The sequence below is a fragment of the Lepidochelys kempii genome, chromosome 5, assembly GCF_965140285.1.
Source record: "Lepidochelys kempii isolate rLepKem1 chromosome 5, rLepKem1.hap1, whole genome shotgun sequence".
Lineage (NCBI taxonomy): Eukaryota > Metazoa > Chordata > Testudines > Cheloniidae > Lepidochelys > Lepidochelys kempii.
The window spans coordinates 88,855,291-88,880,307 of NC_136384.1; the positions used below are offsets into that span (position 1 = coordinate 88,855,291).

Below are 25,017 nucleotides of genomic sequence, written 5' to 3' on the forward strand. Positions count from 1 at the left end.
TGCTCTGCACGGACAGCAAAAGCAGAGAGGAGTAAAGACTCTGAAGAAGGTAGCAGTCTGTTGGGATCCTGGAGATGGGTGGGTGGAGCCTGCCCACTACTAAAGGACCTCCCTCAGCCTAAGGGGAAGATCCACAAAGTCCGGGATCTCAGTTAAGTACGGGAGACAACTAAAGATATAACAGGGACAGGAGTGAGGTTACAGGGCTAAATGAAGGGAACCCGATAGGGACACCAAGCAGACACCCGCTGTTCTTCGAAGGTGACAAGGGAGCCAGCGGATGCCGCCCAGAGGAACTCTGCCGGGATGTGTGAGACCAGGGAGGAGTGGAAGTCAGCCCCACAGTCACAGAGCACCCCCTCATCTACCATCCTCTTCCTGGTGGTGTAAATGGCTACTTTGGCTAGTGCCAGGAGGAGGTTGATGAGGAGGTCTCATGACTTAGTGGGGCCACAGATAGTGTGTGCAAAGATGAACAAGTGTGGGGAGAAGTGCAGCCAGAACCACAGCAGGAGGTTCTGGAGGAGCCGGAATAGGGGCTGCAACCGAAGAAGGCAGCAGTTAGAGCAGCAGCCTCTGCTGGTGGCAGCTGGGACTTCAACCTATTGCCTGCAGCTTAGGCTCTCAGCAGCTGTCTCTGGTGGATGCAGCCAGAATTTGTGAAAAGGCAATGTTAATGCTGAAAAATGAGACTAATGGGACTAATGAGAATGAACTGGCAGCACGGGATTCAAATACCACATTAGAAGAGAGGAGGAAATTGGGCAAGTATGCAGGGCAGGAGTTAAAGTTGGTTGTGGAAACATAAGTTTGAATTTTTGGAGTTTTTGAAAAATATTTACTTTTATGTCTGTTTTAAAATATTACAACTTTCTAATTTTTCAATATAACATTTAATATCAATGTTGAAATTGTTAAAATAACTGAAGAAAATACCACCAAAAAGAACACAGTAACTTTTCCCTTTAACATAAAATTACTGTTTTTTCATAATGAAAATTATTAGGGCTGTCGATTAATTGCAGTTAACTCGCGTGATTAACTTTAAAAAATTAATCACAATTAAAAAAATTAATAAGTTTTAATTGCACTGTTAATAGAATACCAATTGAAATTTATTAAATATTTTTAGATGTTTTCTACACTTTCAAATAGTTTTATTTCAATTACAACACGGAACACAAAGTGTACAGAGCTCATTTATATTATTTTTATTACAAATATTTGCACTGTGAAAATGATAAACAAAAGAAATAGTATTTTTCAATTCACCTCATACAAGTACCATAATGCAATCTCTTTATCGTGAAAGTGCAATTTACAAATGTAGATTTTTTTTATGTAACTGCACTAAAAAAAACAAAACAAAATGTAAAGCTTTAGAGCCTACAAGTCCACTCAGTCCTACTTCATGTTCAGCCAATTGCTAAGACAAACAAGTTTATTTACATTTATAGGAGATAATGCTGCCTGCTTCTTATTTACAATGTCACCTGAAAGTGAGAACAGGCATTCACATGGCACTTTTGTAGCCACAGTTGCAAGGTATTTATGTGCCAGATATGCTAAACATTCATATGCCCCTTCATGCTTCAACCACCATTCTAGAGGACATGCTTTCATGCTGATGACACTTTTTTAAAAAAAAAATGCATTAATAAAATTTGTGACTGAACTCCTTGAGGGAGAATTGTATGTCTCCTGTTCTGTTTTACCCACATTCTGCCATATATTTCATGTTATAGTAGTCTTATGTAATGACCCAGCACATGTTCATTTTAAGAACACTTTCACTGCAGATTTGACAAAACGCAAAGAAGGTTCCAATGTGAGATTTCTGAAGATCGCTCCAGCACTCGATCCAAGATTTAAGAAGTGCCTTCCAAAATCTGAGAGGGATGAGGTGTGGAGCATGCTTTCAGAAGTCTTAAAAGAGCAATACTCAGATGCAGAAACTACAGAACCCAGACCTCCAAAAAAGAAAATCAACCATCTGCTGGTGGCATCTGACTCAGATGATGAAAATGAACATGCGTCAGTCCACTCCGCCTTGGATCGTTATCAAGCAAAACCCACCTTCAGCATGGATGCATGTTCTCTGGAATGGTGGTTGAAGCATGAAGAGACATATGAATCTTTAGCTCATCTGGCACGTAAATATCTTGCAACACTGGTTACAACAGTGCCATGTGAACGCCTGTTCTCACTTTAAGGTGACATTGTAAACAAGAAGTGGGGAGCATTATCTCCTGCAAATGTAAACAAACTTGTTTGTCTGAGTGACTGGCTGAACAAGAAGTAGGACTGAGTGGACTTGTAGGCTCTAAAGTTTTACCTTGTTTTATTTTTGAATGCAGTTATTTTTTTGTACATAATTCTACATTTGTAAGGTCAACTTTCATGACCGATTTCGTTACAGTACTTGTATGAGGTGAATTTAAAAATAATATTTCTTTTGTTTTTATAGCACAAATATTTGTAATCAAAAATAAATATAAAGTGAGAATTGTACACTTTGTGTCCTGTGTTGTAATTGAAATAAATATATTTGAAAATGTAGAAAACATCTAAAAATATTTAAATAAATGGTATTCTGTTGTGGTTTAACAATGCAATTAATCGCTTGACAGCCCTAAAAATTATATTTGAAATTTTGTAAAAATGTTCACTCTGCCACTCTCATTTAGAATGGCTTAACATGGTGCAGTGTAACTAGGTTTTCAACAGACTTGATGCTTTATCAACCAGTACACTAAAACCCTGATCCTGCCTGGATGCTGAGCACTTCTCAGGATTGAAAATGGAATAACACATTTGATCATATCTTAACCAGAAAGGCATTGGAATTAATTTTGGAAACCTTATTTCCAATGAGGCCAATTTCTGTGTGTAGTTGGCTTTTCTGCTGCAGTGATTTCAAACTTATTTTTATCAGGCTATGCAGATTTATGTTCAAAGTGCCAAATTATAACCCTGTTGTTCATTTCTTGATGCAGTCATTTACATTGATAAGGAAGAAAATAATTCATTATACTGGCTTTGATCAGAAAAAACAAGCAAATGCTGCATTCCTCATAGGCTCTTACGCAGTAAGTATTTAACCTTTTACCATAAATTGAATTGCTACGTTTTGTTTTTTATCATTTTCCCATATGCAGTCCTTAAAATACGAAGAATGATACTTCCCCCCCCCGCCCCATTTTAAAAAGTGGTGCTGGAGAGGGCTAAGAGTTTGACTTCCTGGTGTTGCTCTTGACTTTTTTCTTTACTATATAGAGATTACCCAAACTTTTTTTTTCCCCAACAAAGTGATTGATGTGACAGGAAAGGCCCCTAAGAGATTTTTATTTCTTTGCTGCCCAAAAATCTTCTGGGTGGGTGTTTCTAAAATCCCTTAGCTGATATAGGTGCACAAATCCTATAAATTCTTTTAAAGTTACTTAGGTTCTTTTGGAAAATGCACCTTCTGTCTTTTATTGCCAATATTTAATTTTTTTAAAGAAAATTGATTAATTCTTGATACTTTATCGTATTTCATCCTTTTTGTAAAGCCCAAATACCACCAAATGTTTTATTTCTGAGTTTATATGTTGGGAAATATATCTTCTCCAGCCTATCCCTTTCCTGACACAGGCCAGGGATGGAACTTAGGGGAAGGAAGAAAAAGCCGTATGTGGTGTGCTCAGAACGGATATAATATCCAGGGGTGTAGAGGGGAATGTAGATAGAGTGCCTGAAGATGCACTGAGTCAGGTGCTTGGCGATGTAGGGAAAAACCTAATAACCGATTGTGTTCATATTGCTCAATCTCTCTGAAAGACTAAGTTTGAAGCAGTAACCTCAGAAATGTGTAGTGAAGGTCTAAAATGCAGAATGTTTGAAATGTAAAGATGCAACAGACTGTAGATTGTTAACATTGTGGTATTTGACTTGTGTTGCAGCTTGACTGCACTTGACTTTTTTTCATTTCTCTTTGAGCATTGACTAAAAATAAAGAATGGGGTGAAGGACCTGTGCTCTTCATCTTACTGGTGACTTGAGAGGGGGTTTAGAGTCCATACAGCCCTGAGTCATTCCCCTTTAAGAGCTCTGGAGGGCTATAAAGCTCCTGCGTTTGTTTCCCTGCTGCTGGTTTGTGTTATGGAGTAGGTCTGTTTCCAGCTCCCCATGGTCTTCCTGTTGCCTGTTCTGCTGTACTTTTATAATGTCAAAATCTTCATTTATATGTGACAATTTCTTTCAACTGAAACCTCCAAGTGTTTAGAAATGTTACATTCTCATTGCAGCATTCTGAAACTGAATGGAAATATGCAGCATATTTTGCTTCAGCTTAATTGTTTGGAGTCAAGATACTAGAGCAACTGATTGGTCACAGTTTTTAAGCAAGAAAAAAAAACAATCCTTAGAAGTGATTTGATTACTCTGTAGGCCAAAAAGTAAATGTGGACTGCTTTTATTATAGAATGTTCCTTTTCTTCTTTTATTATTTTTTGTCCTGTGTGTAGTACCATGGCATCAGCATAGCCATGGTCATCCTATGCAGAACCCAAAATGCAGAAATAATAAATAATCAGTGGCAGAGTAATCCATGATTTTAGTAACTTGTCGTAAAATACCTTTTTAAAATTAACTTTTAACAGTCCTGCTCCTGATCATCCATTCAGTTTTCCTGCCATGGCACCATACACTGGAGCACACAGTTGGAGGGGACTGTTTGTATAAACCTTCATAAATACATAGGGCCATATTTTCTCCTCCCACTTGGATACTGGTGGGAGGGCACTAATTACTCCTGATGGAATTCTTCACCAAAAAATTAAAAATTCTGCACACGATATTTTAAAATTCTACATATTTTATTTGTCAGAGTAGCACAATATAATCACACCAATTCAATTATTTTGGTAATTTATTTCAAAATACCTGCCAACAAGTATGTCTGTAACAATATGGACAACAAAAAAGATTCAGGAAATGTTTTTTGACAAATAGATTACTTAGTAGGCATATTAATATATAACTTTGAGAAAAAATTCATTTAAACTACAATACAGAAACATATTTCCTGCATCCCTCAGAAACAGTACAAAGGCTTACGGGAATCAGTGGTAATGGAGGAGCTAAGCAAGAGGGAAGCAATTCCTGGGAAGGAGCCTGGTAGTGAACCTGGAGGGTTATTGGATGTGGGTGGGAGAAGTATGGAACAGGTTTTTTGGGGGGTGGAGGAGATTGTTAGGGAGTTGGGGAGCCTCCCACGTGCAGACCCTGTCTGACCCCTAGTATCTCCCATTCAGTCCGGCACATCTCCCCGCATCCCCATGTGGCCCTACATCCCCATTCCGCCACCCCCATCCCAACTCGCATTCAGCACCCGCCCCACTCTGTCCCCGGCACTATCCCTTCTAAGCCCCAGTCTGTGACCTCCCAGCATCCCCCTGTGCCCCGCTCTGTCCTCCCCCCATATCCCATGCCTTCTCACCTGGCCCCGCAGGCAGGGTGCTGTGAAGAACCCAGCCTCTCCTCCCTATTGGCTGCTGACTGCTACTGCCAGTGAGCTGCCTGCCCTCTGTTCTGGTGCCACAGCAGCACATGGTGGGCGAAAGACATAATTGCAGTGCCTTATTTACAGATTAAATAATCTGTGGGGGATGTGAATTCTGTTCATGCGCAGTGGCGCAGAATTCCCCTAGGAGTAACAGATAAAGAGAATACTGCCTCTGGGGATATCTCCTTACCCACTAATCCCATAGAAGATCTTCCATGGAGAGCTAGATAAGTGGACTGAGAGAGGGTTATGTGAAGATCATCCACACATTGCAGAACTGTACCCCCAAAGGCAGACCTGTCATTAAACTACCCAGACATTCATACGTGGAGTCCCCCTCAGGTCTTTCCATTGTCTGTAGTGGGAACTGAATCATGCTTTAAGAGAAAAATGGCTTAGAAACTGCTCCAGTATGTATGATACATATATATATATATTCAGAAAGACTTATTTAATTTGTAAAATATTTTGTGCTGCTTTTATTTCATTAGGGAAATATATGTATTTAAACATGTATTTATTTGAATTAAACTTACATGAGTTTAAGAAACTAGGCCCCAGTGCTTAGAATAATGTAAGTTCTTGCCTCTGGTAGTCAATAGTATACTCAGTTATTGGGCAAAATTCTCTAAAGCTCAGTACAGGGAAGTGTAAACGGAATGAATGAAAAATTTAAGTTTGTATGTATATTTAAGCTTTCCAGCCCATTGGCCTATCAGTAATGCTCTTCACTGTTATGTTGAAGATCTGGGTTTAGTTTCTTGCTTCCTAGGCTGTCAAGATTGTGAGTCCTTCGTGACATTTTGACTTCTGTCACTTGAGTGGTATTACATGCCTGAAGGGATCTCATTTCTACAACCCGCTTCTGTTCCAGTTCTGGAAACATATTGGCCACACTGCAGATTAGGGAAGGGAGGAGTTTGGGTGGGAAGCAGGTGAAATTAGATAGGGGAGGAAGTCATCAGAGATGCAACAGTGAAATGAATAGTGCTGTGTTTTTACTCTATGGGATGGAGAAGAATACAAACCAAAATGTGTTAAATTGTTACACCAAGTTGCTGTTAAATAAGTCTGTTCTAAAATACAGAAATTAAAAAGGTTTTTTTTATTCTTCATGAGAAAGATGAAGGTTCTTATCATTTCACACTTCTTGCCAGTTCAAAAGAATAGAATTGAATTAACTGCAGCTCGAAAGATTGTCTCTTCTGCCCAACATGAGTTGGTCCAGTAAAAAATATTACCTCACCCACCTTGTCACTATCAAATAGAATAGTCCCTTGTAACTAGGATTTTAAAACTGTTGTAGCTCTTAATTTGGAGGGTTAATTTTGGGGCCCATTTTAAGACTTACTTTTAGGGGAATGATCACACTTAAATGTGTTAATTTTAAGTAATCTCTTTTTAAGATAAGCCATATCGCTGTATATGTGCTAAATAAAAATTGTTTATCACACAAAGACTTTCCTGTTTTAGGGAACGGTACTGACATTGAATTTTTGCTCTTTTTTTTTTTTTTTTAACACTCAGCTGTATAAAACGTGAGGTAGCACCCCAAGTTTATAATGCAATAAATGTAAAATAATTAGTACTCCTCAGAGCCTGTCTGTCTAGGAACAATCAATAGTAAGCATTCAAGTGATACATCAGTACTGTTAACTTGAAAGCCTCTTGCTTTGAAACCTGTTTGTCCTTAACGTTGCAACGATCAATAATTTGTTGCATCGTGTAATCCTTGTAACGTTCACTTAAGCAAATCAAGGCATACCATAGCAACGTTTGTCATTGAAGTGAGGTGAGCTATACCGTTCCTGACTTTCTAAAGTAATTATGAAAGTCCTAGTTAACTGTTGTGAGGCTGAGAGACTGAGATCAATGATTTGGTGTATGAGCAAAGGCTGTTCCAACTCTTTTCTTCACCATTATGTTTTTTTAATATTTTACCCCCCATCCCTTTTCATTTAACAACTTTTTTCCCCTCTAGTTTCCGAATGGGCCATCCAGCCTAAACACTTCTTTTTATATCTACTGCTTTCTTCCAGGTATGCCTCATGTGCCAGCCAGGCCTAACTCAAGCAGCCAGAGCTCTTCAATGTAACATGATCTTCAAGATAAAAAGCAAAGTTTTTGTTTTTAAATAAACTCCTTTAAGATCCCAAATCTATAACAAAATGTAAGTGTATTTCTATCACTACATTTACTCTGTTGGTGATTTGGAATCTTAATCCCTTTCATTTCTGGTCCTACCCTGCACTTTCTGTAATGTCAGTCTGTTAAATTGTCATTGAAGTGATCAAAATACACCAGCAGGGATACAAGCTTCTGGCCATGTGAGATTGGGATGTATCTCACATGATCAGCAGCACAGAACAAGTATCTTACTCAAACACAAAGGCTGGGGGCTAAAAGTATTTGGTTTAATTATTTAAAAACAAAGCCAACTTTGTGTCATCCTTAAGGTAGAACTGTCTTTATCTGGAAGCAATCTACATTATTTAGGCCTTACTGTTCTACCAAACAGAGATTCTTTGAGATTATCTATAATGTCTCTGTAATGGCTTCTTTTGATCCTCACCAGAACTTAAGTGTGGATGGAGAAAGCCTCCTTCTTCCATCTTTATTGTGTCTGTACTCAGATAAACCAAATTTAACCTCCTCCCTTATTCCTATCTCCCTTTGCTGCATTAACTTAGTAACAGTGTTTCTTTTCTCAGGCTTGGCACTAATTATGTACTTGGAGGGCAATCCTCCATGGGTACCGCCCCAAGAACTGCTGTAATTCAGGTCACCTTCTCCAGGACTCATCTCTGTACTTTGTCTATTTTCTCATCTTCTTTCTTCAGGGTAAGCAGTGTTTCCTTCACCAATTCTGATCCATGCTGCTATTCTGTTTTTGCTATCTCAATTTGAAAATGCCACACCTAGGAAAAACAGTATTTTGGAGAGAAGGAGGGAGCTGTCCAAGCAATAGCACTTCTGTTTGTGATACTCAGTGCACAGCTCCTCTTTTAGTGTTTGCACAGTGATTAATCTTTGACTAAGGCTATATGGGGTGTATGTGGAAAGGAATTGACAGCAGTATATTTTTGGAGGGAGGAAGTATAAGACTCCATTACTTATCCTTCATTTAAGCAAAACCTGCCTTGAGTCTTGTCTTTCTCCTTCAGAATTCGCCCTTTACAACATTTCCCTATTCTGACTTATTTTAAAAAGTTGTAGAAAAACTGTTACTCTGAAACGTGTGAATGCTAGTTACAGTAACAGCAGTGTTAGTCTGTATTCGCAAAAAGAAAAGGAGTACTTGTGGCACCTCAGAGACTAACCAATTTATTTGAGCATAAGCTTTCGTGAGCTACAGCTCACTTCATTGGATGCATAAAGTGGAAAATACAGTGAGGAGATTTATATACACACAGCCCATGAAAAAATGGGTGTTTATCATACACATTGTAAGTGATCACTTAAGATGAGCTATTACCAGCAGGAGAGTGGGGTGGAGGGAGAGAAAACCTTTTGAAGTGATAATCAAGGTGGGCCATTTCCAGGAGTTAACAAGAACGTCTGAGGAATGGGTTTGGGGGCAGGGGGGAGGGGAGGAATAGTCACTTTTAGGTCAGAAATCGAGTGACCAGAGAGATTGAAGCATTCTCCGACTGGTTTATGAATGTTACAATTCTTGACATCTGATTTGTGTCCCTTTATTCTTTTACGTAGAGACTGTCCAGTTTGACCAGTGTACATGGCAGAGGGGCATTGCTGGCACATGATGGCATATATCACATTGGTAGATGTGCAGGTGAACGAGCCTCTGATAGCGTGGCTGATGTGATTAGGCCCTATGATGGTGTCCCCTGAATAGATATGTGGGCACAGTTGGCAACGGGCTTTGTTGCAAGGATAGGTTCCTGGGCTGAAATTGTGGAAAAGCAGCATCACTTGCCCCATAACCTCAGCAGTGCAGAACACAATGCCATCCACAGCCTCAGAAACTACTCTGACATCATAATCAAAAAGGCTGACAAAGGAGGTGCTGTTGTCATTATGAATAGGTCGGAATATGAACAAGAGGCTGCTCAGCAGCTCTCCAACACCACTTTCTACAAGCCATTACCCTCTGATCCCACTGAGGGTTACCAAAAGAAACTACACCATTTGCTCCAGAAACTCCCTGAAAAAGCACAAGAACAAATCCGCACAGACACACCCCTGGAACCCCGACCTGGGGTATTCTGTCTGCTACCGAAGATCCATAAACCTGGGAATCCTGGGCACCCCATCATCTCAGGCATTGGCACCCTGACAGCAGGATTGTCTGGCTATGACGTTCTTGTTAACTCCTGGAAATGGCCCACCTTGATTATCACTTCAAAAGGTTTTCTCTCCCTCCACCCCACTCTCCTGCTGGTAATAGCTCATCTTAAGTGATCGCTCTCCTTACAATGTGTATGATAAACACCCATTTTTTCATGGTCCGTGTGTATATAAATCTCCTCACTGTATTTTCCACTTTATGCATCCAATGAAGTGAGCTGTAGCTCATGAAAGCTTATGCTCAGATAAATTGGTTAGCATTCACAGTAGCAGTTTAATCTCACCTCTCTCTCTACCTCTTCTTGTACTGACCTGATTTCCCCTTCTTCCTTGGTAGAAATAAGGTTGCGCGGGATGTGCTTGTACTTAAGACAGTGCTCCCTTCTAGTGTGTCCTCACTAGACTCTGCAGCTAATGGCTTTCTTGGGCTATCTTCCCTCCTCACTTGCAAGGCTTTTTATGGTTCTTCCTTTTTCATGATTAACTCTGAGTTTTTCAGAGGTGGGAGGGTTTCTCTCCTCGTGAGCTTGTTTTGATCTACTTTAATTGTTTATAAAGACAAATAACCATTTGTCTTTCATTGGCCATCTGTGTGTTTCATGACAACACAACAAATTTAACTCTGACCTTTAGGTTAATTTGCTGTATTTTTATCTTGATTCTGCTATTTAAATATTTTCTTGTAAAACATATGATTAGGTGGGAAATATCAGTTAATCTATCAGCTGTTGAGAATCTTTTTTTGTAAAGTATTTATATATTCTTGAGAAACCACAATCATCCATGTAATAGAACTGTTCAGTATTAATTTATGGTAAAATGTATGCATCTGTGTGGACTTGCATTTGAGGCTGATCTATGTGCTATATATGTACTGTAGATTCTATGTTTGTTTAGAAGGGGGTTGTGATGTGTTTGTTTGCAGTTTACAGCTGTTAGAATTATTATTTTGGGTAAGTGTTAAAGCAGTTGTGTCATGACATAATAAATCTTATGCTTCCCATAAGCATATTTCGTTATTTACTTGGTTTTAAGTGCTTGAGTTTTGTAAATCATGTGATTAACTTGCTATGTTAAGTAGATTTTTAAATTAAGGTTTTTTTGTTGGGGGGGGGAGAGTGGAGGTGGAGTTTGAATGTTCAGAGTACTTTATGAGCACTGTCTTATTTCAAATGCTATAGAAGTGTTTTGTATCACTAGAATACAGAGTTGGTTTGTTGCAATTTAACTGTTTTGAGTTAGATTTAAATAGGCTAATCTTCTGTAAAACGCAAAGTAGCAATGTAAAATTTGTATGGTGACACTACAGAATGAGGTAAAATTCTTCTTTGATAACCCTGTGTAGTACTAAAGTTTAGGATGCCTCCTTCAGATGGAAGTTCCTTTCCCTTGCTGTTATTAACTGTTTGTCCCATCTCTCTCAATGTATTTAATATGGTGGTTTGAACAATCTCTTGTTAAAATTCTAGGTTATCACCAAGTTCTAGTAAAAGAACAATTCTTTCCTTCATCCCATGGTATATATTGCTACACATAAAGGTCACTTTCTAAATTTTCCTACAGAGCTCATCCTTCTTGACAGGAGAGAGTATATGCAGACTAGGCTATCCCTCCTCTGTTGTGTAATCCAACTGATGTCGATAGGATTATGTACAAGGGTAGGGATTTGCATGAGCTGTGTTTGTAGGTATCTGTAGAAAAGTACACTTATTTGGAAAAAGAAAAGGAGTACTTGTGGCACCTTAGAGACTAACCAATTTATTTGAGCATGAGCTTTCGTGAGCTACAGCTCACTTCATCAGATGTTTACCGTGGAAACTGCAGCAGACTTTATATACACACAGAAATCATGAAACAATACCTCCTCCCACCCCACTGTCCTGCTGGTAATAGCTTATCTAAAGTGATCAACAGGTGGGCCATTTCCAGCACAAATCCAGGTTTTCTCACCCTCCACCCCCCCACACAAATTCACTCTCCTGCTGGTGCTAGCCCATCCAAAGTGACAACTCTTTACATAATCAAGTCGGGCTATTTCCTGCATAGATCAAGGTTTTCTCACATCCCCCCCACCCCCATACACACACAAACTCACTCTCCTGCTGGTAATAGCTCATCTAAACTGACCATTCTCCAGGTTTAAATCCAAGTTAAACCAGAACATCTGGGGGGGGGGGTAGGAAAAAACAAGAGGAAACAGGCTACCTTGCATAATGACTTAGCCACTCCCAGTCTCTATTTAAGCCTAAATTAATAGTATCCAATTTGCAAATGAATTCCAATTCAGCAGTTTCTCGCTGGAGTCTGGATTTGAAGTTTTTTTGTTTTAAGATAGCGACCTTCATGTCTGTGATTGCGTGACCAGAGAGATTGAAGTGTTCTCCGACTGGTTTATGAATGTTATAATTCTTGACATCTGATTTGTGTCCATTTATTCTTTTACGTAGAGACTGTCCAGTTTGACCAATGTACATGGCAGAGGGGCATTGCTGGCACATGATGGCATAGATCACATTGGTGGATGTGCAGGTGAACGAGCCTCTGATAGTGTGGCTGATGTTATTAGGCCCTGTGATGGTGTCCCCTGAATAGATATGTGGGCACAATTGGCAACGGGCTTTGTTGCAAGGATAAGTTCCTGGGTTAGTGGTTCTGTTGTGTGGTATGTGGTTGTTGGTGAGTATTTGCTTCAGGTTGCGGGGCTGTCTGTAGGCAAGGACTGGCCTGTCTCCCAAGACTTGTGAGAGTGTTGGGTCATCCTTTAGGATAGGTTGTAGATCCTTAATAATGCGTTGGAGGGGTTTTAGTTGGGGGCTGAAGGTGACGGCTAGTGGCGTTCTGTTATTTTCTTTGTTAGGCCTGTCCTGTAGCAGGTAACTTCTGGGAACTCTTCTGGCTCTATCAATCTGTTTCTTTACTTCTGCAGGTGGGTATTGTAGTTGTAAGAAAGCTTGACAGAGATCTTGTAGGTGTTTGTCTCTGTCTGAGGGGTTGGAGCAAATGCGGTTGTATCGCAGAGCTTGGCTGTAGACGATGGATCGTGTGGTGTGGTCAGGGTGAAAGCTGGAGGCATGCAGGTAGGAATAGCGGTCAGTAGGTTTACGGTATAGGGTGGTGTTTATGTGGCCATTGTTTATTAGCACTGTAGTGTCCAGGAAGTGGATCTCTTGTGTGGACTGGACCAGGCTGAGGTTGGTGGTGGGATGGAAATTGTTGAAATCATGGTGGAATTCCTCAAGGGCTTCTTTTCCATGGGTCCAGATGATGAAGATGTCATCAATATAGCGCAAGTAGAGTAGGGGCTTTAGGGGACGAGAGCTGAGGAAGCGTTGTTCTAAATCAGCCATAAAAATGTTGGCATACTGTGGGGCCATGCGGGTACCCATAGCAGTGCCGCTGATCTGAAGGTATACATTGTCCCCAAATGTGAAATAGTTATGGGTAAGGACAAAGTCACAAAGTTCAGCCACCAGGTTAGCCGTGACATTATCGGGGATAGTGTTCTTGACGGCTTGTAGTCCATCTTTGTGTGGAATGTTGGTGTAGAGGGCTTCTACATCCATAGTAGCCAGGATGGTGTTATCAGGAAGATCACCGATGGATTGAAGTTTCCTCAGGAAGTCAGTGGTGTCTCGAAGGTAGCTGGGAGTGCTGGTAGCGTAGGGCCTGAGGAGGGAGTCTACATAGCCAGACAATCCTGCTGTCAGGGTGCCAATGCCTGAGATGATGGGGCGCCCAGGATTTCCAGGTTTATGGATCTTGGGTAGTAGATAGAATATCCCAGGTCGGGGTTCCAGGGGTGTGTCTGTGCGGATTTGATCTTGTGCTTTTTCAGGAAGTTTCTTGAGCAAACTCTTAACGAACTTGCACCCTGTATGCCTTAACTAGAAACAGATGCCATAATTGTAAAGGTAATTAGCTAGGGTGATAGTATGCTCCCATTGCTAATTACAGGCATATTATTTATGTACTGTGAGATCAGGATTTTTTTTTTATGTATATAAAGCTAACAGGGGAATTTTAGATAATCTAGAACAGTAGTAGTGTTGATCCATGGATGAAACTGCAATGGATTATTATGGTTGACTGAAAAATGCCTGTTCTGTGTTAATAACTTAACTGACAGTTACTTACCATATTTTTTAAAAAAAACCTTTTAAACTGTGCTTTTGTATAACAGTAACCCCCAGTCTTTTGGAGTGAAACTTTTTCTGCATATGCACACTCACATTTAAAATAAATATAAAATATATGTATTGTACAGATATTGTATTAAAGGTGTTAGATAATGGGATTTTCCTTATTTTAAAAACAAGATTTTATTGAGCAACTAGCTGTCATGTGAGTGAAAGACAGTTTCCTGGAAAATGAATAGATTGATAACGAGAACAGTTTTAAGAAAAATTGGACATGTGCAATTTTTGTAGATTGTTTCCCATTTCATTTTTGGTATGATCTTGTATTTTACTAGCAAGATCTATTTGGATAGATCACTTGATATATTTGTTTGATTATTTGCAGCCTGTTCTCGTCTTAATACCATCTTCTATTTGTTGCATTAGTGAAATTAAAAATTTCACAAAAAGGTTGTGTGTGTATGCAAGGTGGGGGGGCTTGCACCTGAAATACTAGAACATACCCAGGGATTTTACTAGAAAAAGCTTACATTATGTATCCTAATAAACCAATCTCAACTTCAGGGTCTTTATCCCCGAAAGGCAAACCCTCTTCTTTGTTCCGCTCTTCTTCTTCTTCTTTTTTTGGCCTAAGACCTAGTTCTCTGTCCCCTAAATTTGCAAAACATGTTAGGAACTCTGTCTTCATCCTATACTATTCACGACTCCAACACTTTAATCCTTTTTTTAATCTTGTACTCTGAAATCTCAGATGTACTTCTGATCTTACAATGTGTCTCTTAGGGCAGGTCTACACTCCGGGGTTAAAATGACCTAAGTTATGCAACTCCAGCTACGTGAATAACATAGCTGGAGTCGACATAGCTTAGATTGACTTATTGCAGTGTCTACTCCGCGCTGGGTTGATGGGAGAAACTCTCCTGTCGACTTACCTTATGCTTCTCGTTCCGGTGGAGTACTGGAGTCAACAGGAGAGCAATCTGTGGTTGATTTAGCAGGTCTTCACTAGACTTGCTAAATGATCCCTGGTGAATCAATCACTGCAGCATCGATCCATAGGAAGTGTAGACATGCCCTTAGTTACCTTTTCTGTCCTTACAGTCACACTTCTCTAGCTCCTTCACCTCTTCCTTGAAGCAAGTACTTGTCTTCTGTCTCCTGAAGAAATCTTCTCTCAGCTCCCACTTGCCTCCAACTGTTGCCCATCTCCCTCTTCCCCTTTGCCTTCAAACTCCTGAAGCAAGTGGTCTTTTCCCATTCACTAATTCTCTTTTCCAGTTCTTTCTTCAGTCCCCTGCACTCTGCTTACCACTTCATTCCAATGAACCTGCTCTCATTAAACTCTCAAATGACCTTTTCTTGATCAAGTCTCATGGTCACTTGCTCAAGTTCTAAAATTTCTCGGCCATCTTTAGATCTGTTGATCAATCTCCTCCACAAGTTCTACACCCTGGTTTCTGCAAATCCCATGTTTCTTTAGATCATATCTTCAAACTCCTCTTCAGTGTTCCCTGGAAACACTGGGATGCAGCTTCACCTCTCTCTCTTCCTCTCCTTCCCCCCCATCCCATCTTGTTGTCAGTATACTTCGGTCTCCTCCTCTGCTTCCTCTACACTGTGCTTACTCCAATAGATTCAGTCAACCGCTCTGTGCCAGTGATTCATAAACCTATTTTGCTACTCGCACCTTTCATCCTCTAGTTTAGTCTTACATGTTTGCTTGTGTGGCCAAGATTTTCTTCTGAATGTTCTCTTGCCAACTTGAGTTTATCTTCCATAAACCCTTCCTCTTCCCCTTCCTTTGTCACTGTTTACAGACCATCCTACCTGTACTCCAAGCTCACAATAAGTTCAGCATCATCTTTGTCTATACTCTCCTTTCTCTCCCATCTAGTCGTCATCAAATCTTGTTGCTGCTTGCTTGACAATATTTCTGTAATTTGACCATTAGTTAATATCTGCATTGGCAAGGCACCTCTCTTCACTGTGACTACTATAACCTCCTCCACTATGCAACTGCAAAGATTTTTTTTTTTTTTAAAACATGTATAGCATCTCTTTGTAGCCTTCCATCTATGGTCCAAATTTCTTGGTCAAGGTATAGTCAATGTCCAGACTCCAGGTAAAATAAGAATAAAAAATGATAATAAGTAAATAAAAATTTTGGGATCCATTCAAAAACCTCTGGCTGTCCGGATTTGGCACATGGTCCACTATTGACTACTTTGGTGTAAAGGCTGAGCCTCTCCATTTCCTCTAAAGCACCCCATAACATCACACCTACTCACCATATCCTGTACCCAAGTTCTATGCAAGCCACTTTTTACTGATGGGTCCATGTATCTCCTTCATCAGCACTTGTCTTTGCAACTTCTTATGTGTCATCTCTTACATGTAGAGCAGTGGTCTTCAACCTTTGTACGCACAAGATCACTTTTTGAATTTAAGTGCAACCCAGGATCTACCCTGCCCCTTCCCTGAGGCCCCACCCCACTCATTCCATCCCCCATCCCTCCATCGCTCGCTCTCTCCCATCCTCACTCACTTTCACCGGCCTGGGGCAAAGGTTGGGGTTCGGGAGGGGGTGCAGGCTCAGGGCTGGGGCCGAGGGGTTTGGAGTGTGGGTGAGAGGAGGCTCCGGGCTGAGGCTGCGGCAGGGGTTGGGATGAAGGAGGGGGTGTAGGCTCTGGGAGGGAGTTTGGGTGCAGGAGTATTGGGGTGCAGGAGGGGGTTTGGATTTCTGGCTCTGGGAAGGGGTTCAGCACTGGGGTTGGGGTGTTGGAGGGGATTTGGGGTGCAGGATGGGGGTAGGGGGTGCTGGCTCTGGAAGGGGGCTTAAGGCTGGGCAGGGGGTTGGGGTGCAGGAGGGGATATGGGGTGTGTGCTCTCGCTGGGCACCACTTACCTCGGGCGGTTTCCAGTAGCCAGCACAGCAGGACTGAGGCAGGCTCCCTGCCTGCCCCGGCCCAACACCGCTCCCGGAAGCAGCTAGCATGCCCCTGCATCCCCTGGGGAGTGCACTTGGCTCTGCATGCTGCTCCTGCCTGTAAGTACCACCCTGACAGCTCCCATTGGCCATAGTTCCCCGTTCCCGGCCAATTGGAGCTGCGGGGTCGGTGCTTGCAAGCAGGAGCATCGTACGTGGAGACCTGTGTCCCCGTCCCCCCAGCACTGCAGGGATGTGCTGGCTGCTTCCGGGACCGGCGTGGGACCAGGGCAGTCAGGGAGCCTGCCTTAGCCCTGCTGCGCTGCCGGACTTTTAGCGGCTGGAGATCACGATCAACTGGTAGAGGCTCCAGGATCCACCAGTCGATCGCAGTCTACGGGTTGGTGACCAGTGATCTAGAACATTCTCCCTCCTGAAGTTCATCAAGATCATTCCCTGTCTGCACAAGTTCTGAAAAACTCAGCTATTCTGTGAAGCTTCCTTCTACAGTGACTTGTGCTCCACACGGATTTGCTCTTTAGGTCTTGTCTACCCTGGAAAATGACATCCTGTTACTGTGTACATGTGTGCAAATATTTATTAGACATGTCAGCTGTAAGTGTAGTTAGGACTGCTGTGCTGAAAGTCATATTTACTGACATAATTTTAAAAACAACTATCCTTGTCTGTATGCTGAGCATTAAGATTGTGTGTTAACAATTTGTGTGTTTAAAATCGTGTTATAACCATTTTACTGCTCAGATCAGGTCTCCATTTAAAACTTTTGCCAGTATAACAATGTTGTTTAAGGGTGTGATTTTTGTTGTTTTAAATAACACTTCTATACTGGCAAAAAAGTGCTTTTGGTAGTATAGTTTATTTCATTTGGGCAAGTGTACTCTTTTGCCAGTATAAACTGCATCTATGCAAGCAGGATAGATGGTATAAGCTGCATTTCTACCTTTTTAGTGTAGACTATGCACTAGTATAGGCCCTTACTGTTTGCTTGCACCTCTAGTTGCTATTCCTGTTCTGTGGGGAAGGGAATCTTGTTTTCCTAGTACAGCTGATGGACTGTGGAGTGCTTTGTGCAGCTTTTGGCACTATGTTAAAGGTTGAGAATAACTAGTGCTGCTGGATGTGTCGTGTCCGTTTTATCAAAACAGGCTTGACTATTCTTGGAATACAGCCTATACATCCAAACCATGTAATTGATAATTGTGGTGTTAAACTACACCGTCCTGGGAATGCTAATTGGATGGACATCTGAGGAATAGTCCTTGAACAATATTTTGTACTTAATTTTAGTCTCTTTGTCCCTGGATGTTTGTTTGACTAAAAGAAGGCAATTTTTTGGAGGGATTCAGAGTATTTAAATGACCAAAAGTAAGCTAAAATTCATACCTGTTTAAAAAATAGTTTTATTTTTGTTTCATCCTGCTACTAGCAATGTTAAATATTTTCTTGTTTATTCTCCTTGAAAGAGGAAAACCAGTAAAAGTCAACACTTTATTTTATGTTGTTTTATATTATGTCAGTTTATGTTGGTTTTGAAAATGTTTCCAGCTTTGTTACCAACATGGTTCCCCTCAACCATGATTTTGTTAAACTTCAGATCTGGCTTTACAGCTGTATAACTGTAATTACAAGGCAATGCCAGCTTTTTTTTTTTTTTTTTTTTTTTTTTTAAAGAAAATATGCCTAGAAAAAGTCTTAAATGGTGAGGGAAATTTTTAAGTAGATACTTTTTTACTTTATTTCTGTCTAAAAACAAACAAAAAATACTTTTGGGCAGAAATTTTGGGAAAAGTGGCTGTTAGCACAAGAAATGTAAATTGTTTGTCTAATTTGAATGATCTTAAAGTACTTAGTTTAATGTTTGTTTTTTAATTTGCACTATTGACAAAGAGATTTAGGAAGTAATTTAAAATGTTAAAACATCTCTTAACAATTTAAACATTTTAAGATTTATACTTCAGTAAAGTACAGTGTTCTTATATAAAGATTTTCTTTATATTTAATGACATTATCCATATGAAACAATAGTTCTAATGAGAGATGGCAAATGTCCCTCACAAGGACGACTGTAAACTCTCTGGCCTCATCTTATAGTTGGAAACTGACCCACCCCTGTCAACAATCAGTGGCCTTTAACCAGTGTTGAAAATGGTGTAACAGCTAGTATATAGACAGGGCAAAATTGTTTTCAGCACAGTCGCAGAAAGGATGACTGATTGAAAAAACAATTTATAGTACTGGTTCAAGAGAAACCATTGATGAGAGTGGCTGGCAGCTACGGATCAATCTCCTGGTGCAGACAGCTTTTTAGACATAATCTGTAATGAACTGGGGTCTTGTGAAGCTGGCATCCTTTCCTGATTTCTTTTAACAGTAAAATGTTTTCAGTACTTAGTACTAGATATATTTTGCCCTCATTATGTTTTTGGGGTTTCTTACCTTCTATTAAATTGTAGGCTGCTTTTTTTTTTTTTTTGGGTGACATCTGTATTTAATTAGTGGACACTGCTTAACCTAGTGTTTGTTCAGGTTGTGCATTGAAGGCGATGCAAGATTTGGAATACTGTGATCTCCTACAGCTCCAACATTAAAAGGATCAACATTCTCCCTTATTACTGTATAGCAGCTTTGCAGATGGGCAGCTTTATTGCTTTGCTGGTGCCGTAGAGGTTTTGTGTTCTCTTACATTTCTTTTAAATTTTAATCACTTTAAAGTTTGTACAAAATTATCCATGAAGAATATGTTAGAGAATTACAGCAAAAATATTGTATATTTTGTACAATAGTGTCACAAAAGCACTTTCGCTGGGATCTGAAACTCAACACAAATCCTGATGTCTATACGTTGGATGCTATGATTCATAATCTAACATTAATATTGGCCAGTATGTTATACAGTATATGCTTTGCTTCTGTCTACCACATAATTGTTTGCTTATATTCTTTTGTTCTTGATGCCGTGCTTATAGGAAAAAGACATTATCAAGCATATGGTATTTTTTATGGTATTTAGTTTAATATTTTACAATAAACATTGAACATTATTAATGGGTAGCTTAAAGTTACCATTAAAAATTATTTTCTTTCCTTCTTCCAAAAATAGATAGTATACTTAAGAGAATCACCCGAAGATGTGTACAGGCTCTTATTGGCTGGAAACGTATCTTATCTTCCTTTCAGGTAATTATAAAAATGTTAGAACTCTGTGTGTCATGATCTCTGAATGGTGTTCAGAGGCACTGAGTTGGGGACCCTTGCCTATGACTGTTGCACATCTCAACACATTTGGCAGTTTCTGATGAAAACAAGGTCAGATAGTGGAGTGATATTGCAGGTCAGTACTGAGGTGTGCTGGCAAACCTACAGTATATGAGGAAGCTTACATAACTATTTACTTTCATTAGCTTTTTTCCCCTTTGAATTCACACTAAAAAGGGGGATTGGAACAGTTAATGATAATGAATTCTAAATTAATACCATTAATTGCCCAGTCTGAATTCTCTTAACCTCGTACTAAAATATCTATTTATATAAATATTTTGTGGTGACTGCAATAATTTTGACATATCTTTTCTGTCACTTGCTGAACACACTCCCCAAAAATAGATGCCTGATTATTTAGTACTTCTTTGTGTAAAATGAAATTTTTACCAATGAAGAAACATCTAAAAATAAATAAATAAAAATAAAAAGGTTGCTTCCTAGTTGCTTCACCTCTGAGGGGATATAATTTTAGGTATCCCAGACTACGGACTTCTTATTGCCATTCTGTTTTTATCCAGTAGATAAACAAGTTTGATAGTTCCTGATCATGAACAATTTTGTAAAGTTCTCCCAAGAACTAAAACAATAAGGCTTTCAAAAGTTAGATAAAACTATCTAACAATCAAACAGGCTTTCATAAAATGCAGGAAGTTAAAGGGAGAACCAAAAAACTCCAGTTTACTATCTTGATGTTTAGATTTATAGTGTGATCCGTTCACTCCTGACTCTAAAAGCAAGTGAGCATTTCTTATCAGAGCAACTGTCTCATGTTTTTCTCCCTTTTTTGGGAGCAGCAAGGTTTTCTGTAATGTCTTGGTTTTCTGGTATGCTCCCTTTCCCTTATCAAAAGTAGTACAGCTTTGGGAGCTGTTTTTGCCTGTTTTCAGAGTTCCTTTAAATGGCAGTAATAGGACTCTTCTTGAGGCGTAGCTCTCTACCAAGCTTTTATCTCTCTCCTCCCCACTCTTTTTAACTGTGATTTTTACCCTCCCAGCAGATCATGCATCCATTTCTGGGAGTAACTTTTTGGAGTACATAGAGTAAATTCAGTGTGTTTATGAAAGTTGTTAGATAGACTTGGTGACATTGCATAGTGACATTACTTATCCATAAAATATGGAACAATGCAAGGTTCTCCAAGCTATGTCAATGTGCTCTGGGATTGAGAGGCGTTCAGCCTTCATATCTATTGAATCCTCCATGCCTCAGAGGTTGTCAAGAAGAGTGGTGATGTCAGTTGTGATTAGTATTGCAGAGAAACTTGTAGAAGAGGCCACCTAATCCCCTATCTTTTTTTTTTTTTTGGTCTCGTCCTCTAGTCACCTAAGATAGGTTTTACTATAGTTACTTAGTGCTACAGATACATATGGTGACTTAAAGCCCTCTAGAAAGACCAGGTCCTTTGTCTGAGGTGCTTGCAATCTAAATTGGATGACAGTGGAAAAATAACAGACTGTGCTGGGGATGAGCGCATAGAAAAGAAGCTATTGCAGTAGACAAATGGTAATGTATTATTTTTCAAGAGAAGGTGATCATGTTTGTTTTTAGAATTTATTTTAATACGATTTTTTTTAATCTCTCTATTTTAATACCTTATTTAGAACATCTGAAAAGTGTTTAGTGATGGGAAAACGATTTAATTCACACCACTGACTTTTATTGTTTATTTATATTGCAGTAGTACCTAGAGGCCTTAATTGTGGTCCCATGGTGCTACATACACACATGTGTATGCCTCAAAGAGCTTATAACCTAAGATGCAAAGGGATTTGGAGGAGTGTGAGGTTGTTTATCGTGCAAGAGGGGACCTTCCACAAGGGTAAAGGTGGTATGACAATAAGCATAACATGAGGGGGAATGAGAGGAGCTGAGTTCTGGCAGCAGCATAGCTGTGTATAGCCTTTGGAATGAAGAGTGAAATCCAGGCCCCATTAAAGTAAATGACAAAACTCCCACTGAACTCTGTGGGACCAGGATTTTGCCCATGGTGTTCAAGCCTGATGCAACTAGAAGGAGGAAGCCACTGAAGAGAATTGTGAGTTGAGATGGTGCTTTAGGGTCCTGTTCTTTTTAGATTGTCCATACTGACTGTTCATTAGCCAGTGAGAGAGGAATTGCCTGTTGCAATCGGATAATAGTTACTTGTGGTCTTTCCTAATAGAGGAATTTATATTAAAGTCTTAGAGAAATTCTCTGTATCCTATTGTCAGTTTCCTGAATGAGTTCCTTTTCTTTCTATTACTTCCATTTCCCCTTCTTCCCCCCTTCACACTAACTCATTAGAGGAGCGGGGAGTGCAGAGAGAGTAAGTGCAGCCAGATCTCTGAAATTCTCACTTTTGTCATTTTTAGTCAGAACATTATAACAAAGTGTCTCTTTTACACATTTAAAAAAACCCTAAACCAGACACTACTTCACTCTAATGCCTCAAACAGCACAGTTGCTGGTGAGAGTAGTAGGTAATAAATCTGTAGCAACAATGAGGGATAGACATGACCATAGAGAGTGGTAAGGTGAAGAGAGACTTTAAATCAGTGACACTCCAAATATGAAATCCCATAGTGCAACATGAAGTGGACAATTTAAAGTGCTTCTTTCCATGCGCTGGCAGAAATGGAGGAGAGAGGGGAGGAAGTGTTGCTTGCCACTATAAATTGCCATTGACAATACCATCACTGGCTTTCTCAAATATTTGAAACCCAACAGTTATTCCACTAAAATATATAATCCTGAAATTCAGAGACTTTTTTTAAAAATATAATAGGAAATAGGGTTTTCCTACCTTAGATCAGTTCTAAGTTCATGGTTTCATCAGTTTCATTGAGTCATTTCTTTGTCAATAACTGACATAGTACCAAGAACATTCTATTTCTACCTCAAGATGATTTAAGAAGAATGGCAGGGAAAAAAGCTATAATGAAAATCAGACTGTTGTTATTTTTAAGCATAGTCCAGCTAAATATTTTGAAGCTGTAAGTTTAGGAAAATTCACTTTAAATATTACTATAGCTATTTCTTTAATCTTTGTTTAGAAAAATTAAACTGCCATATATATTTAATACTTAAATAGGGAATGTTGGTGTTAGAAGTAATTTGAGTCTTGTCCATCCACATATGCATTGTTTTGGTCAGATTCCAAAAATCTCACAGTACACAAGGAATCGCAGTATACAAACTATTTTCTAAAAAATATTTATTTTCAAACAAGATAAACATCTTTCAGGAAGTGGTGTTGTCCAAATTCACTAAACTGACGAAGTCTTTGACGAAGTCCAACAAAAACTGAAAGTGGCAGCAGTTCTGTTGAAAAAAGGTGGCTGAAATAAACTTAATGTTGGATTGTATATGTGTTTTAACATAAGATACCAGTAAGGCAATCAAAAATCAATTAAAACTTAAATTAATAACTTCAAGATTGGAAAACAGTAGAGTATTTTAAAATAACTAATAATCAAATCTTTTTACTGCTGGCTCTTGAGAAATAACATTTTAATTCATTTAGTTTTGGATCTGCATGAGGGAACTCAGGCAGTTTTGCTTATGAAACTAGAAATGCTGTCAGCTGTCAAAACTGATTTCACATGTTTGTGTGTTACAGGGATGCTTCATTTGGTACTTGCAGTTTTCATCTAACATTGCTTGACTGCTTTCATGCAATAAATAAGGTAAGTAAAATTATAATTTTTAGTGATATGTTTGTCAGCTAATTATAATACAACCAAGATTAGCTCATGAAACTAAGGACCTAATTATTCGACCTTCACCATAGCAATGTGTCTGATTCTGCCTAGTCTATACAACTTGTATAGTAATTGAGCTCCTGTGACTGCTATCTGGGGAATCCAATGAACATGTATAGGTGCGGTCTGGCACCCTAATATAGAGCAAGTTCTTCCCTTGATGGGAGTTATCTAGAGAAAATCTTAGCAGGAGCCATAGAGTCAGATGGGCAAAACTGTTCAGGCCAGTCAGTTTACCTCTAACATCTTGATATTAATGTGAAAATTGGTAAGTTGTTGGACCAAACAGCCCTCCATGACTGGTCTTCCAAACAGTCAGCATGGTAAATATTATAAAGGGGTTGTGTGTAACTTAATGATGACTGTAGGAGGGAGCCTGCATAACTCCGTGGCCTTATTGTTTCAACATTTGTTTCTGAACTTGAAAGAGAAAATACCTGAATCCGATAACTGGTTGCCAGGCTCCTTCATTTCTTCTGCACCACTGATTTAATCATCCAAGGGTTTATTGCAACTCTGAGTATATCCACACTTGGGGGAGAGGGGCAGGCAGAAGTAGGAGTTGTGGCAGCGATCCTCAGAAACCTGGTCAGCTGACTCAGGCGCGTGCTATAGGGTTAAAAATAGCAGTATAGCTATTCCCTCTCGGTTTCTGAAACTTGTCACAGGGATTTGATTTAGGGCCCAAGATGCAGCCCCAGCAGGAATGTCTGCACTACTATTTTTAGTTCATAGAACAAGCCTAGTAAACCTGAATTAGTTGACTGGGGTTCTGAGACTTGTTGCCATGAATGATTCTATGGCCTGGTTCTCATTTTATTTTTAAGTGAAATCAGAAAAGAGTGGGCTTGCTTATTTATCGTTAATTGTATTGAAGTATATGTAACATGGACACAGGAATGGAGGGGTTTGCTTTGGACCAAGACTGAATGCTAAATATTTTCCACAACTCCAGCATTTTCACAAGTGTTAAAATGTTTATGAATTCAGTTGAGTTCAGTCCAATTAGTGGAGTTAATATAATGAGGAAATGTTACTCAGGCACAGTGGTGAAAAACAGATCATCGAATCATAGGACTG

The 25,017-nt window shown here is 39.6% G+C and overlaps 1 protein-coding gene across 4 annotated transcripts in view; it reads left to right on the forward strand.

The window, feature by feature from the left end:
• Positions 1-25,017, forward strand: part of CDC14B (cell division cycle 14B) — an 82,985-nt gene that overhangs the window by 20,166 nt on the left and 37,802 nt on the right. For 3 of the 4 annotated variants that reach the window (XM_073344945.2, XM_073344942.2, XM_073344946.2), the window contains exons 4-6: positions 2,997-3,089; positions 20,037-20,113; positions 23,796-23,862. In XM_073344945.2, coding sequence (XP_073201046.1) covers positions 2,997-3,089; positions 20,037-20,113; positions 23,796-23,862 — 237 coding nt within the window. The remainder of the gene's footprint in view (positions 1-2,996; positions 3,090-20,036; positions 20,114-23,795; positions 23,863-25,017) is intronic. The other variant, XM_073344943.2, reaches the window with a different exon arrangement.